General features: G+C 38.2%; 1 protein-coding gene across 7 annotated transcripts; it reads right to left on the reverse strand.

The window, feature by feature from the left end:
* Nucleotides 1-358: 358 nt before the first annotated feature.
* LOC309491767 (transcription factor EC-like) lies at nucleotides 359-13,791 on the reverse strand. Of its 7 annotated transcripts, none has more exons than XM_082190800.1 (9): nucleotides 13,543-13,791; nucleotides 10,342-10,398; nucleotides 9,738-9,983; nucleotides 9,342-9,443; nucleotides 7,235-7,352; nucleotides 5,275-5,331; nucleotides 4,299-4,374; nucleotides 3,392-3,539; nucleotides 359-1,336 (listed from the first exon to the last, which is right to left on the reverse strand). In XM_082190800.1, the coding sequence occupies exons 1-9, from the start codon at nucleotides 13,597-13,599 to the stop codon at nucleotides 908-910; spliced, it is 1,290 nt and encodes a 429-aa protein (XP_082046926.1). In that variant the 5' UTR covers nucleotides 13,600-13,791; the 3' UTR covers nucleotides 359-907. The 7 variants fall into 7 exon arrangements, with proteins under 7 accessions (XP_082046926.1, XP_082046930.1, XP_082046925.1 ...); XM_082190804.1 differs by lacking the exon at nucleotides 13,543-13,791 and adding an exon at nucleotides 12,214-12,818; XM_082190799.1 differs by lacking the exon at nucleotides 13,543-13,791 and adding an exon at nucleotides 10,577-12,143.
* Nucleotides 13,792-13,998: the final 207 nt, after the last annotated feature.

The following is a 13,998-nucleotide window of genomic DNA, read 5'->3' on the forward strand; positions in this document are numbered from 1 at the left end:
GCTTCCAATACGAATTGGAGATTCACGATGAACATACTTTTAAAAAATTGTAACGTAAATGTAAAGTTCTAACATTCTACAAAATATTCTAAACATTTATAATATTCATTATAAATATTCTGCCATTTTATTATTTGATTACTTAAAGGGACAGTTCTCTCTCTCTCTCTCTCTCTCTCTCACACACACACACACACACACACACACACACACACACACACACACACACACACACACACACACACACACACACACACACACACACACACACACATATATATTCTTTAATCATTTACTCACCTTCATGTTGTTCCAAACCTGTATGACAATTTGAATATGCAAGAAATGTGAGACAGTGTGTTGAGTTTATCAAAAAGGGGTTTATTGTGTTTTCCCACACCCCTCGAGTTATATATAAAAAGTAAAAGAGTTAGAATAAGAAATATTTTTTTTTTTTAAGAATACAGTGATTAAAACATAAATACTTGAACAGTATGTTTCTGGAAAAATACATTATGTATGATACAGAAAGATGTGTTAAGGTTTTCCTGCCTAGCATAATTACATCTGCATCGCTTCTGGTCTCAGTGGTAATAAAGTTAGCTTGCTTTGGGATAAGGCACAAAAAGATTTCTTTCTTTAAACTGGTCCATCTCAACAATGCCATTAAGTGTCAGAAATATACATTTGGTAATCCAGTGATCGCTTGTAACCAGTGTTATCGCTGTACAGACAGTCCTTTATCTGCACAGTATGTCAATGTCAGTAGATCAATCAGTCAGTCTCCCTTTTTTGATGTGTCTGACTCAACATTGGGGTAAGATGTTGGGATGAGTTCCCGTCATCTTTGTAATCCAATGGAAATGGGAGGTCAGTTACACAGTGTTGCAGGTCGGCGTCGGGACGGTCAGAGATCGTCTGCTTCCTCTGAGCTGAAGCTGCTCCTGCGACTGCTCCCTTTGGACGCCGCGGGCGATCCGGCGGAGAGGAGTGGGTCGGTCCCGAAGGGCGAGAGGGGGTCGTCCATCAGGATCTCGTCCAGCCGGTGCTCTTCTTTCAAGGTGCTGCAGAAGAAGTCAGTGAAGTGGGAGAGAGGATCTGAGAAGGTGGTGGAGCCGTCGGTCTGTTCTCCGCCGTTCCCCACAACCATGGCCGCCGGTAAGGGTGTCCGCTGGGTGTAGTCCGGGCCGCTGATGCTGATGTCCTCCTGAGGGTAGAGGGGGGGCTGGCCTGGCTGCGGGGGGGTCTGCTTCAGGAGGTGGGATGAAAGTTCAACTGCTCCCATTGAAGCAGCCATACTGGGCAGACCGTGAGCTCGAGCCTGGATTTCCAATTCCTGTCAAAGACACACACAGGAAGGTGGGTTGAGATAAACTGCCCACTTTGCATTCAGGCCGTCCGGGTCAAGTCTGACAGTAATAGATGGCACTCTAATTTAGTCTCTTTCCTTGTTTTTTGCTCTAGGCCCTCATGTGCCATAAACACATGAAGGGGTGCATTCAAACTCATCCATCACAGAGATAAACTCTGAGGTAACTTCCAGCAAGCAGGGCTTCCCGTTACAACAGGACAGCTTAACGGTGTGTGGCGCACAATCATTAACTTGACACCATTACACAGTTTTTGGTGAAAATATTCTTAAATTGGTCATCATTTCATTGTCATGTTTATTAATGAGTACATAGAATGGCATCTAATAACAATTGCCTGTTTAAAAAGCAAAATAAACCAAATAATTGACATTTTATACATATTTAAATATCTGATTAATGTGATATGTATAGAATGAGTTTGGGTGATTGGATCATTTAAAACATTATTATTGGATATTACATTAATGTTCTGTATTTTTCTTTGAAAAGCATTAATATCAGGCTTTTTTATGTGTTATTTTTTGTTGTTGAGTACTTACATTTATTTTTATATTTAGACTTTTTATTATTGAGTAATAGTATTTAACAACACGTACGCACTATATAATTAGGGTTAGGTTTAGGGTTAGTTGCTTGTAATTATGCATAATTTACTGTTTTGACTACAATAAGTACATGTAAGATGTGTAACATGGACACTGTAAAAAAGTGTGACTTCATTATTTGTTTACTCATCTTCTTTTTAATTAAAAATAATTTAAATATAATGATGTGCACGTTTATTACTCATTTTTGTTATTGTTGATTAAATAATAAAAATAATGAAAGAAGATTTGTTCACTCATTTGGTTGATGAGATTAACACTAATTACTAAGCTAGTACTCCTGCAAGTGTCTACACTCACCGCTATGGTTTCATATTTCCATTACTCCCACACATCATCTGTAGCGGAGACAGTCTAAATGAGCTATTGCATTGCCTCTCAGCGTGGGTATCTTCAGACACTCAATTGAGGTATTATTAGCATTAGCTTTTGGAAAGGAAGCCTCGGGGTAATTACTTTGAGGGCTAATTGCGATGTCTTCACATGTGTGAAGAAGACTCGCGCCTGGTCCGTGAATATGTCAATACTGTTGGAAACTAATGCATAAATTCAGACGAGGAGCCCAGCTCTTCAAAGTTATTAGCCCTCATAATCTAATTCCGGGGCACATTCTGCTCAGATAATTATTAATCAGATAATCATTCCGCTCGCCGTGTTTTAAAGCAGGCGGTTACAAACGTCGATAGGAGCAGGCCGCTCAGATGTCAGGCACATGGGGAGGTGTGTTTGAACCTTTGTTTTCAAGCTAAGCTGGTCATCAGCTTAAGTGACCAGTTAAAACCACTACTGTGGACACTATCATGCTGGTTTTAGCTGCTTGTCCATCAATGTCGGGGAGTAATGAAGTAAAAGTCATGATACTACTAGGTTTTTACAGTAGTGACTTTTTGTTTTTGCTTCCAGTTTCAAGCTAATTTTCCAATGGGGAAACAAAACAAAGTGCAATATTGCAAAATTGTACTGCATTTTGTCATGTCTGTAGATTTGAAAAGGAGAGAGTTAAGGCAATAATTAACATGGCCCTTAAATAATGAGAAGCCCAATTCATTTGAGAGAATCGCTTTGTTCAAACGATTCAGGTGATTACATGATTCACTGGTCAAACAAACAACTCACCAATTCATTTTTGCCCCTTTGTCTGTTATGTAAGTAAATTCTGCTGTGTCTGTTGTAACTCTTTTTGACTGAATTAGTGTTTTTCCCCATTTCTTTAAATAAAATTACGGTTAATTTAATGCTATCAGTCCAATTTAGATGTTATTTCGGATAAATGCTCCAAGTGTAGAATTAAATAGTTTCATCTGATAGTTTATCAAGATGTCTTTTCTTGCCTTTCGCTCCTACAACCATGGCTTTCTACCGTCTCTCATGTCTACATCTCATTCTCTGGCCACATTCCCCTCGTGTCTTTACCTGGATTCGTAGCTGGAGTCTTCTGTTGGCCTGTTCTAGTTTCTTCTGTCGGCTCTCGAGATCACGGGCGTGCTGCTGCTCTTTCTGCAGCCACTTAATGTATTCCACCGAGGCCTTGAGGATCGTCCCTTTGTTCCAGCGCATATCACTGGCAGAGAAACGTAAAAGATAACCTTTCTCAACACCGCCTTTGCATCAGTAGAACTTTCATACACAGAGAAAAGCCTCACAAGGGTCTCCTTTTTTTCCCCGGGACCAAGAAACTGTGATTTACATGGCCAATTATTCATTCTCGGACATTACCTTGCCTTTGAATGGGAATTTTAATGGAATAGTTAAGTACGTCTGCAGAAAGACCATTCTATGGCCCCTTGTACGGTAAAATTAATCCCTGAGCAAAAATAGGTGTCGGAAGAGGCAGAAAAAAAATTGGACTTTGGAAGCCGAAGTAAAGTGCAGTCATTCCCGATACCATTACTTTTTAAAAGGAGGAAAGTGTCGTGAAATTGTCTCTTTCTTTGGAATAAGATGTTGGCCTGATCTGAACTAATAATCTCCTTTATCTTGTGTTAATGGCAAGGTGACAGCACTAGTCTTCCATTTAAATTCCATAAAAAGTTCAATTAAGCCGGGGCAATGGGCTCCCTGTCTGCACCGTACTTCATCTCTGGGTTCAGTTGTGCTTAAACTTTAGTTCAAATGGTCTATACTTTGCCTTGAACCTCATTTTCATCATTCAAATGGTGGTCTGTTCGCGCTGTAGGTATTTCCTTGAGAAATGAGCCCTGAACTGTCATCTTCTCTCTCCTTCAGCATCATTTTGCCCTGTCTTTAAGAGTCTATCTCTGATGTGATTTGATGTGAAGACTTTGAGTTCGGCTGTGAATCCAGTAAGACTTTTACTTACGGGTCATTTGATTTCGGTATCAGCGTTCCCAGCTCTTTGATCCTGTAGTTGATGTTGTATCGCCGTCGTCTTTCAACTGCCAATTATGAGAACAAAGTAAGTCATGCAGCACAAACCTAATATTAATATTAAACAGAAATAATTAATGCATTATCGAATTACAAAATGAATGGCTTATTATTAAATAGAAATAATTACATTAAATATTTAGCCATCACATTTTGTTGAAAGTGACTTGAACTGTCTTTTGAGACCCTAATGTACATTTAAATAATAAATAAATAAAATAACATTTTGAAATTAACCTCATTATCCCAAAAAACTGAAAGAATATTGGTAACACTCTGGAATAAGGTTCCATTCATTAACATTAGTTAACAAACTAACAATGGAAAGTATTCTAAATGTTAATGTCAGCATTTACTAATACATTATTAAAATTAAAAGTATCCGTTAATATAAATGTTCACACTTTAGATTAGGGTCCAATTCCCACTATTAACTACGACTTTTGCCTCAATAAACTCCTAATTACCGCTTATTAATAGTTCTTAAGGTATAGTTGTTAACTTTAGGTATTGGGTGGATTAAGGGATGTAGAATATGGTAATGCTGAATAAGGCATTAATATGCGCTTTATAAGTACTAATAAACAGCCAATATCCTAGTAATATGCATGATAATAAGCAACTAGGTCAGAATTGGACAATAAACTAAACTGTTACCACATTATATAATGAACCTGAGCCAACAAGAGCTACCAGTTAGTTAATGCATGTTAAGTAATGGTATATTTCTCTGACCTAATCATCCATTTGACAACATTTATTGAAATTGGAGTTAATTTGAGTCCGTAAAAAGCACACCACAAAAAGAAAAGTCATTTTTTTGAGTATTTTTGTTAACAACAGATTGATTTTTCGGGCCTCTGAAAAGAACTTGAGGGTTAAATAAGCAAGTGCAAATGCTCTCTTACTTAGATTGTGGTTGTCTTTTTTCTGTCTTTCTTTGGCCGTGACTCTGGTGTCGAGTTCTGTAAGAGAAGAAGAAAGGATGGGAAGGTTATTGCAGAAACTGATAAGTGTATATCCAAAGGTAAGTTGAACACCATGCTGATGCAAAAGAAAGCTGTTAGATTAATAACATCATTAGTTTGAACAGTCCTCAAGATTCCTGCCTAATGCTCCCAAAACAACACAGCCACACATCATCAGCACAAGCCCTCTTTTTGTGTCTGAATAAGTGTCATTCACCCCAGACTCGTCAACACCAGATCTGTCTTAAAGTAGAAAAGCTGTGTATCTTCTTTTAATCCTTCCGGACCTTCCGATTAACCAATCTGCTGCTGACGTCCCGGAGCGGGTGAAGAGGAGGGAGGCCTAATGCTTCTGCATTCATATTCACATTCACATTCTTCCAAATTATATAATTGGGAGCAGTGATTGGATTTCTCAATTCATTTCTGCTGATTCAATAAGGTCATTTGAGCCATGCGTAACCAAACAAGAGCGCCGTGCAGCACGCTTATGTGAAAAAGATAGTAATGCACTTATTTTCCTGCCGGAGTGAAGAGTTCTCCAGGCATCCTTTCTATTTCCTGAATCAATTAGCTTTACTTGATGCATGACATTCATAAGAAAAAAGGCACCCACAAAGGAGGAATTGTGCCGTGTCTATCATGCTAAGAATACATGCTACCATATTCCACTCACTGAAGCATTGATAATGAAGAATGAGAGCAACACAAAGGCGAGCTAAACACGGAGCACGCTGACTCTTAGAGTAAGACAGCTGGATAATAACATGAAACATACAGTTGTGTTTGGCTTTCACAGCCTGGGCCTTTAGGAATAACACATGTGGAATGAGCCCGTCTGGGTTTGCTTTGCTAGATCTATTTACAGTATGCCCTAGATTTTACATAGTTGTTGTTTTGTTTTTAAAAGCTGTTGAATAGGACTTGTCTTCCCTACATACACCTATAAAACACATTATATTTGTGTATATTATATTTATGTGTAAATATTTTATATTACACTACAATAAAAGTGTTCCCAAGAAACGCACAAAAATAATATTTACTATAAGTATTATATTTTGTGTGTTTATTGGGAACACTTTTAGCATAGTATGATATAATATAATATAATATAATGAAATATAGCAGAAATCAATTAAAAAAATAAATGATTTAGAAAATGCATAAACTTTAATGTAATTTTGAGACCGCTAATTCATCATTCATAATTCAAGTATGGAACACGTTACAAAAAAATATTTCTTTGTTTGTTCGTCCATTCATTAATTTTATTTTGAATAAATAAAACATAAAAAAAAAATGTTTGTCCCAACACATTTTTTGTGTTCTTGGGTCACAAAATAAGTCCCAAGAAACACACAAAAAACATTATTCTTTATAAAAAAAAATTGTGTGTTCTTACTCTCTTAGAAGAAAAGGTTCTGTCAGGTGTTTCATATATAAAACCTTTTTCGGGTTTCGGGAATATATGGGATAATTTTGTGCATTCAGCTTTAATTACTTAATTTTCTTTTAATTAATTTTAAATGTTATGAATTAAACAGCTTGAAAACATACTTCATCACTAAAAACAAATTAAAATAAACAGTTAAACATGAAAGTATTATGCAATCATTTAAGACATTTGGATTCTTTAAAATTAAGTCAAGAACCCTAGAGTTCTATACAGAACCCCACTGAACCTTGTTTTCTTTTTTCTAAGAGTGTAGGGACTTGCACTTGTGACCTTGTCATGGCTATTGCAATGCTCTACCAGATAAGAAACTCTGGAAACTGCAGTCGCATCTTTGCGGTTTTTAATCTGAAACGAAACTGCTCCTGTAAGTGTATCTTTCTGAAATGCCTAACAGCACAGGTCCTGCTCGGACAGGCGTCTGTGCCCTTCTGTGCTCCGTACCTGTGACTTCCATTTTAACTGAGAGCTTTGTGGGCAATGAGGGTGTCAGTCCACCGTGAGCGGCAGTCATACCTTGGTCGCCGCCGTACATCTCCAGCATGCTGTTGTTCAGTGACACCTTTAGAGGAAGAGAGAGCAAAGTAAGTCTAGATTTACACAGGGACATTACATGTTCACCATGTGTAGTGATTCTGCATGCATGTGATCTTTTCTCCAGTCTATTTTGCATCATATGTAATATTTTTGGTGTTACACGCATGATTTTTTGACACCGACATGTTAAGAGTAAACATTGTCAAACAGGCCTAGATGAAGTTTTCCCACTTTTTACACTAATTTTGAGGATTAAAATGTGATTATTACAGCCAAATGATGCATAATCAAATTAACTAAAATATGTAAAATGAGTCTTAAATGAGCAGAGAAACTCTTTTTTATTTTTTATTCTCGGTTTCTATTATTCTGAGCTTACATTACTGTTCTCCCCACATTGCAGGAGTTTTGCTATGGCATAATCCTTTAACCATTAACATGTATATACGTTTTTTTGCCAACTACCAGTCCAACAAAAGCTAGAGCAGTGAAAAGCCCATTTCTGTCAGTGTTATAGGTGAAATGTAAACGTGGTGCAAGATTAAAGAGGAGGTCAGAGCGTTACAGGAAGACAGAAGCGGCAGGCGTTATAGTGTTTCCTCCACTCGTACGCGCTTCTCCATTATCTCAGTAGAGGAAAGAGTGCGCTTATCAACATGAAAGATTGCCACAGCCCCTTGACTGTTCACGTCGTAATCGCTTCAATCCATTCCCATCATGTTAGCAGATATGTTGACACGGGGAAGCGGTTTGATGCGTCGTGCTGTATGACTAATTAGAACGAATTGATCCGTTTAAGCATGGTATCATTTCTGAACAAGTCCACTGGGAGAGAAGATATTAGCTCAATCCGATGCTTGACTGCTTACTCAAATACAAAACTCTCGCTTGCTCATTCTCTCTCTCTCTCTCTACTTCCTCAGCACACTCTGCCTTATTCGTTCCCATCATGCTCTTAGTCTCACATACCTCTCTAGTGAGTGCAGGTGTTGTAGTAATCACAACTCAAGCGATGCTTTGTCCATCCACGGACGTCAGTACGACAGTAACAATTTCATGCCGGTCTCACACATAGTTGGGCCACTTGTGTGCCCAGATGCTTACCTAAGGGTTTTCATTGGCTCTAGCTGAATTGCAATTCCTCAGCAGAATGCGCTTTTGGCATTTAGCAGAGTTGAGGTATTTTTCTAGCTCGCTCCCTCTTTCTGTTTTGGAGAAGTGATCACTCATTAACATAGTCTGGCTCTTCTAAGGCATACCTCTCTGCATGCCGACATCATTAACAGACTAATCTGTATTGTTCCACTGTTTAAAGCCTGAGATTTAAGTCTGTTCCCCCTTTTTTCACAGCAGAGACTGAACTTTGACTCTCAGCTGGACCTCACGCAAAGACAAACCCGTTTTCACAAGCACACCAAAGGCACGTGTTTGTGTTATTAATGTGTTTAATTCATTTTTAAACCTACAAATGTAGCTTAGATTTTGGATTCAGAAAGTTTTATTCATCTAATTAAGTGTGCATTGTATGAACATGCAGAAGTATGTTGTCATTTTCATTTCATTACATGGTCACACTTTACTCAAGGTCTGTTTATATAATGCATCAAATAGCTATTTATACTTTTTTATAATCATAGTTGTTATACTTGTTGTAGGTATTATAGTTAATACTTTATAAATGTTTTAGAAATATTTTAAAATTAAACAATCATATAAAATAGTATTTGATCTAATTATTGATAATTAGTTCTTTATTTATATTCTGCAAATATTCTGGTTGTTTTCAATTAAATTGATTATAAGTTGTACTATAAGGCAATAAGTCTACATTGTAATGCATTATAAATTAATTTACTTTCAATTATGATTTTTACTAGATATTTTAACGGTAAGCCATTTATTAACTTAAGTATAATTTCCCAGTACGTTTTACACCTCTATACACAGGTCATTATTAATTGCACGGGACGTAACAGTTCGACAAAGTGAGGAGATTAACTTGGTGTATACTTACGTTATTTTGCATTATGATTCCTGGCTCCATACAATCCAAACCCCCATCTTCGAGCCTGGTTTCAAGGCTAATAAGATCATCAATAACTTCATCCATTGGAAACTAAAAGAAAACAATGATTATAGCACATACTTCCATCAATAGAGGTTGAATTTGTCAATCTGAGATGTTGTTTTAAGTTTCATTTTCACTGTCGTCAGTCATTGTGTCAATCCAGAGTAAAAGTGAGAGACGTGTGAATAAATTGGGCCACTAATCCAATAACAGATGATTCATCATCTCTGAAAGACGACTGTGAGGATGAAGCACCTCTTATCAGAGCATCCTTTAATTGTCAACGTGATCAGAGCTGAGTGTTTAAAGTTATTGATGAGATGAGATCACAGAAGTACTCACCTCGCTGTCGTGATTGTTGGCCAGTGTGAGCAAGGTGACGGGGCTTCCTGGCGTGCTGCTGTCGCTCATGGGTGGCATGTGTCCGTTGCGCATGACGGGCACCGTGCCCAGGGCCTGGCCCGGGTGAGGATGGGAGGCCGGGTGGGCCTGGCTAGCAAGTTTGCTGCCCAAAGTTAGGTACTGTTTGACCTGCTGGGCCTGGGTCTGGTGGAGGTGGTACTTGGAGTTCTCCAGATGACTTTGAACCTTCAAAAAGAAGAGAAAAAATGTGTTTGTTTTTAGCTTAGTTAGTCTTGTTTGTCCACAAATGATGTCCTTGTACTTCTCTTTCATTTAACTTGTTTTCCAACATTAAGCATCTGCACAACCAAAACCACCTTACCGTATTCAAGATATGCACAATAAAAAAACCTAGCAATTATTTCCTTCAATTAAGCATATATTAAGCCCAACATCGCATGTCTCAATGTAATCTCAGTTACCTGCTTAAAACATCCCCAAAAGTGACTTAATCACTGCAATCCAACCTCAGCCAAAATACCAAACCAAAATTCTGAAAGGGATAGTTCACATTAAAACTAAAATGCTGTCATCATTTACTCACCCTCATATTGTCATGTATGACTTGTTTCTTCTGTGGAAGACCCCACTGAGTTTCATCCTATGGACAAAAACAGTTTTTTTCAGTTGTTCCACAGAAGAAAGAAAGTCCTACAGGTTTGAAATGACACGAATGATGACAGCACTTTCATTTCTGGGTGAACTACCCTTTAACCAAGCACCAAAACGGCCCTTATCTTGCGCAAAACAAGTCAAAGCAGAACACAGCAGGTCCTTACGTTGGAAACTCGAGCTCCGTCTCTCATCTTGTAGAAACTACAGTCAGTTAAATGTGGCATTCTCAATCCCTGTACTTCCACACGGAGGAACGCTAAGGTAGGATCCCAGGCTGCGGAGAGGAAACCAAGTGACTGTCCCCTCTTGTTCCTGTCCGGTCTTTATAACCAAGCAGGAGGAACTCCGTGACCTAATTAGTTTTAAGACCAGGCCTTTCCTTTTTATCACAGGTCGTAGTAGTCACCTCAAGTGGAGAGATTTCTGATCTGACAGGTTTGATCACTGCAGGGTCGAGGTCTTTTGCCTATATGGCTAATTCGGTGGGACCGCCCAGTTTTGTTTGCGTGAAGCAGCCAATCCCAGACTTCCCCCTTCTACCACTTCTGCTTCAGGGGGTCCGAGACAATTACTGCTTGTTGTGTGTGGTTTCCAAATGACCCAGAGGCCCATCTCTGGACCAGACCCACTAGACAACATTGTCTTGTATCTGTTTTCAAAAACTAACTGTCTTGAACCCGGCGGCTCCCCTAATTTTAGTCTATAACATATCGTAAAGCTAAATATAGGAGGAAAGCATTCATTCGGGGTGATGGAGACGCGACCCCTAGTAGTCATTATTATGTTGTCTACGCTCACAAAAGCACAACTGTTGAGTTACTTTTATGGCGGTCAAAGTATTTTCGGAAAAATCCAAAACTGAACTTTTACTGACCGTTGACTAAAGACACTCAATTGTGTGAGCGAAAGTTATGTTTAATTTGATCAAAACGTCTGTTTGCAATAACAAAAGAGGCATTTAAGACTCATGCTAGTTGAGTCAGAAACATTGTTGGAAGTTCGGCTGTATTGCCCTTCAATGGAAATCTTAAATAGAAAATATTATCCCATACGCACTGAAATAGTTATTTAAGCCCTTAAAGGATGAATCCGAGGACCAAATCGGATCTTCTATGCCCCTCTGACTGCATATTCAACAGTTCACCAGAGGTCTGTCTCTGTTTATCAGCCATTGCAAAGCTCTTTTCATTACACACACTAGATTTGGCTTCAAAAAGACCTAAGAGTGTAACTTCTCTCTTATCCCAGGCAAAGGTGAAAGAAGCCATTGTGTCTCAGAGCTCATCTCTGCAGTGGGGAAGGGAAGGGTTATAGTTGTGTTAAAGGGCCATGTCCTTGACTTACATCTCCCCTTTCTATTGTGAATGCAGGATCCACGACTATTAACTAATCAAAGCCTGTAATGTGTTTGAAGTTGTAGTGATTTCGTTCACAAATAAAGTGTAGACAATGGAAGCCCTATATGTGAAGATGTATTACATGGCATATTTAAAACAACATTACACACTCATTTACTAAACGTTCAGCATGCAGATTATGAGTTGATCTTACACTAAATTATCAATGATACAGCTGAGATTTGCACGCTTCATAAAGTTCATAAACTTATTTTTTTACACTTTTGATAATGTTTATATTTTGATGTATATCATATAATGTTTCTATTGTCTACAATAGTAATGTGTACTCCTTTAAATAACTTTATTAAATAGAACTATTAGATTTAAACACTGTATAGAAGTACAGAAACACGGACACATTAATGTAATATAACATATAACAACAAAAACATTTCCGTTACCTTGATTTGGTCTTTAAGTGTGCATCTTGCATAGAAACCCTGTAAGTGTGTCTGGAATGATGAGATATAATCTATTGTGCTAGCGTTGATGTTGCTTAATTTTGTTTCAGCATTAGTCAAGTTCTGGTTTCACTTCAGAAAAATCTGTGTTTTGAAACACTGGGGAGGGGGGCAATTTTTACCAGCTTTAGAAATCATGGACAAAACCTTTCATGGCCAAAAGGTCAGGCATTATATTGAGTTGGAATGGGGTAAAGAAGTTAAATCACTTCCATATAAATCTAAAGGATATGCCTTTATTTTGACAGATGTGAGTCAGAGATACTCTTTTGTTTTGTTTTGTTGCTGAAGACATCAGTTGTGCTATACTGAATATTCCTCTTAAGAATCAATGCTGTTAGACCACAAAAGTTTCTGAGGGGAAGAGAAAGTAAAACTTCTTACACACACACACATAACAGACCAAAAGAACGGAATCACATTCACATCAGGTGTTGTTTCTTCTCTTGAATTTGACGGCATGTTCTTGATATTTCTTTGCACAGTAACAATAAACATATTTAAACAATTTAGCCACACTCAAAAATGCAATGTCAAAAGGCATAAATGCAAACCAAGCATAATTTATTGTATAGAAATATAGGTTTCTAATATGAAAATATATTTGTATATTATTTTTACTATTAAAATATTAAATGCGATACATGCTTATAATATTTAATATAAATTTTTTAACATTTATTATTTTTAGAGGACTTAAGTGTCCAAATACTTTTTGGGAACAATGTGTGCTTTACAGCCACTTTGTGTGTGTGTGTGTGTGTGTGTGTGTGTGTGTGTGTGTGTGTGTGTGTGTGTGTGTGTGTGTGTGTGTTTTTTTTTTTTTTTTTATCCTACTTCTGTCATTCAACTCTCTTCAAAAGTATTACAGATATGTTCAAATTTTGCTAGAGTCATAAATCTGTTTGATTGTATCATCTCTGTCCATTTAACCAAGGGTCCAATATTCAATGTATATTTATGCATTTGACAAACACTTTTATCCTAAGTGACTTATGGTGCATCCAAGGTATACATTTTTTCATTGTGTTTTCCCTGGGAATTGAACCCATAACCTCGAGTGCCATAGTGTACTCTTACCAGTTGAGCAACAGGAAGCAATCTCTTCAAAACAGCACTTTTATAGACTCAATCTAAACTCACAGTTTTCCATTAAACAATTCCAAGCAGCCATTAAAGAACATTGCACTCAAAGACTCACAAACAGCATTTGAACTCAACTCTCATGCAGCTCTCATCCCTGTTTCTCTCGCTTTTGCAGCTACATACCGGCAGCAGTTGCATCTCAGTGAGAGAGATGACTTGAACCACACAGCAGCGGCTCATGGTCCACAAGAAGGCCTTCACAGTAGGTCAGACTCAGCAGGAGTCACGCAAACAACACGCACAAACAGCCTGCAGTCTTTGCCCTTAAACCGCAAGCCAAGAGGAGTTGGAATCTCTCAGTCCAGTGTAAACGCAACAAGGCTAGGAAAGCAGAAGGATAACTGAGCATATGTGTGTGTGTGTGTGTGTGTGTGTGTGTGTGGCTTTCCTGAGCTGTGTGTGCAGAAACACGGGCCTGGAGAGGAAGGCATGACACAGCTTTCTCAGCTTCCTCTGTACGGGATCTAGTGGTCACCCAAAGGCCTGACAGAGGCAGAATTTCAGGTGCTAGAGACTCGGAGCGTTATTTTGTTCTTGGTCCTTCCTGTCTGACCCTCTTTACAGCTTTACTCAGCACAT

The sequence above is a fragment of the Leuciscus leuciscus genome (assembly GCF_965113295.1).
Source record: "Leuciscus leuciscus genome assembly, contig: HAP1_SCAFFOLD_545, whole genome shotgun sequence".
Taxonomy (NCBI): domain Eukaryota; kingdom Metazoa; phylum Chordata; class Actinopteri; order Cypriniformes; family Leuciscidae; genus Leuciscus; species Leuciscus leuciscus.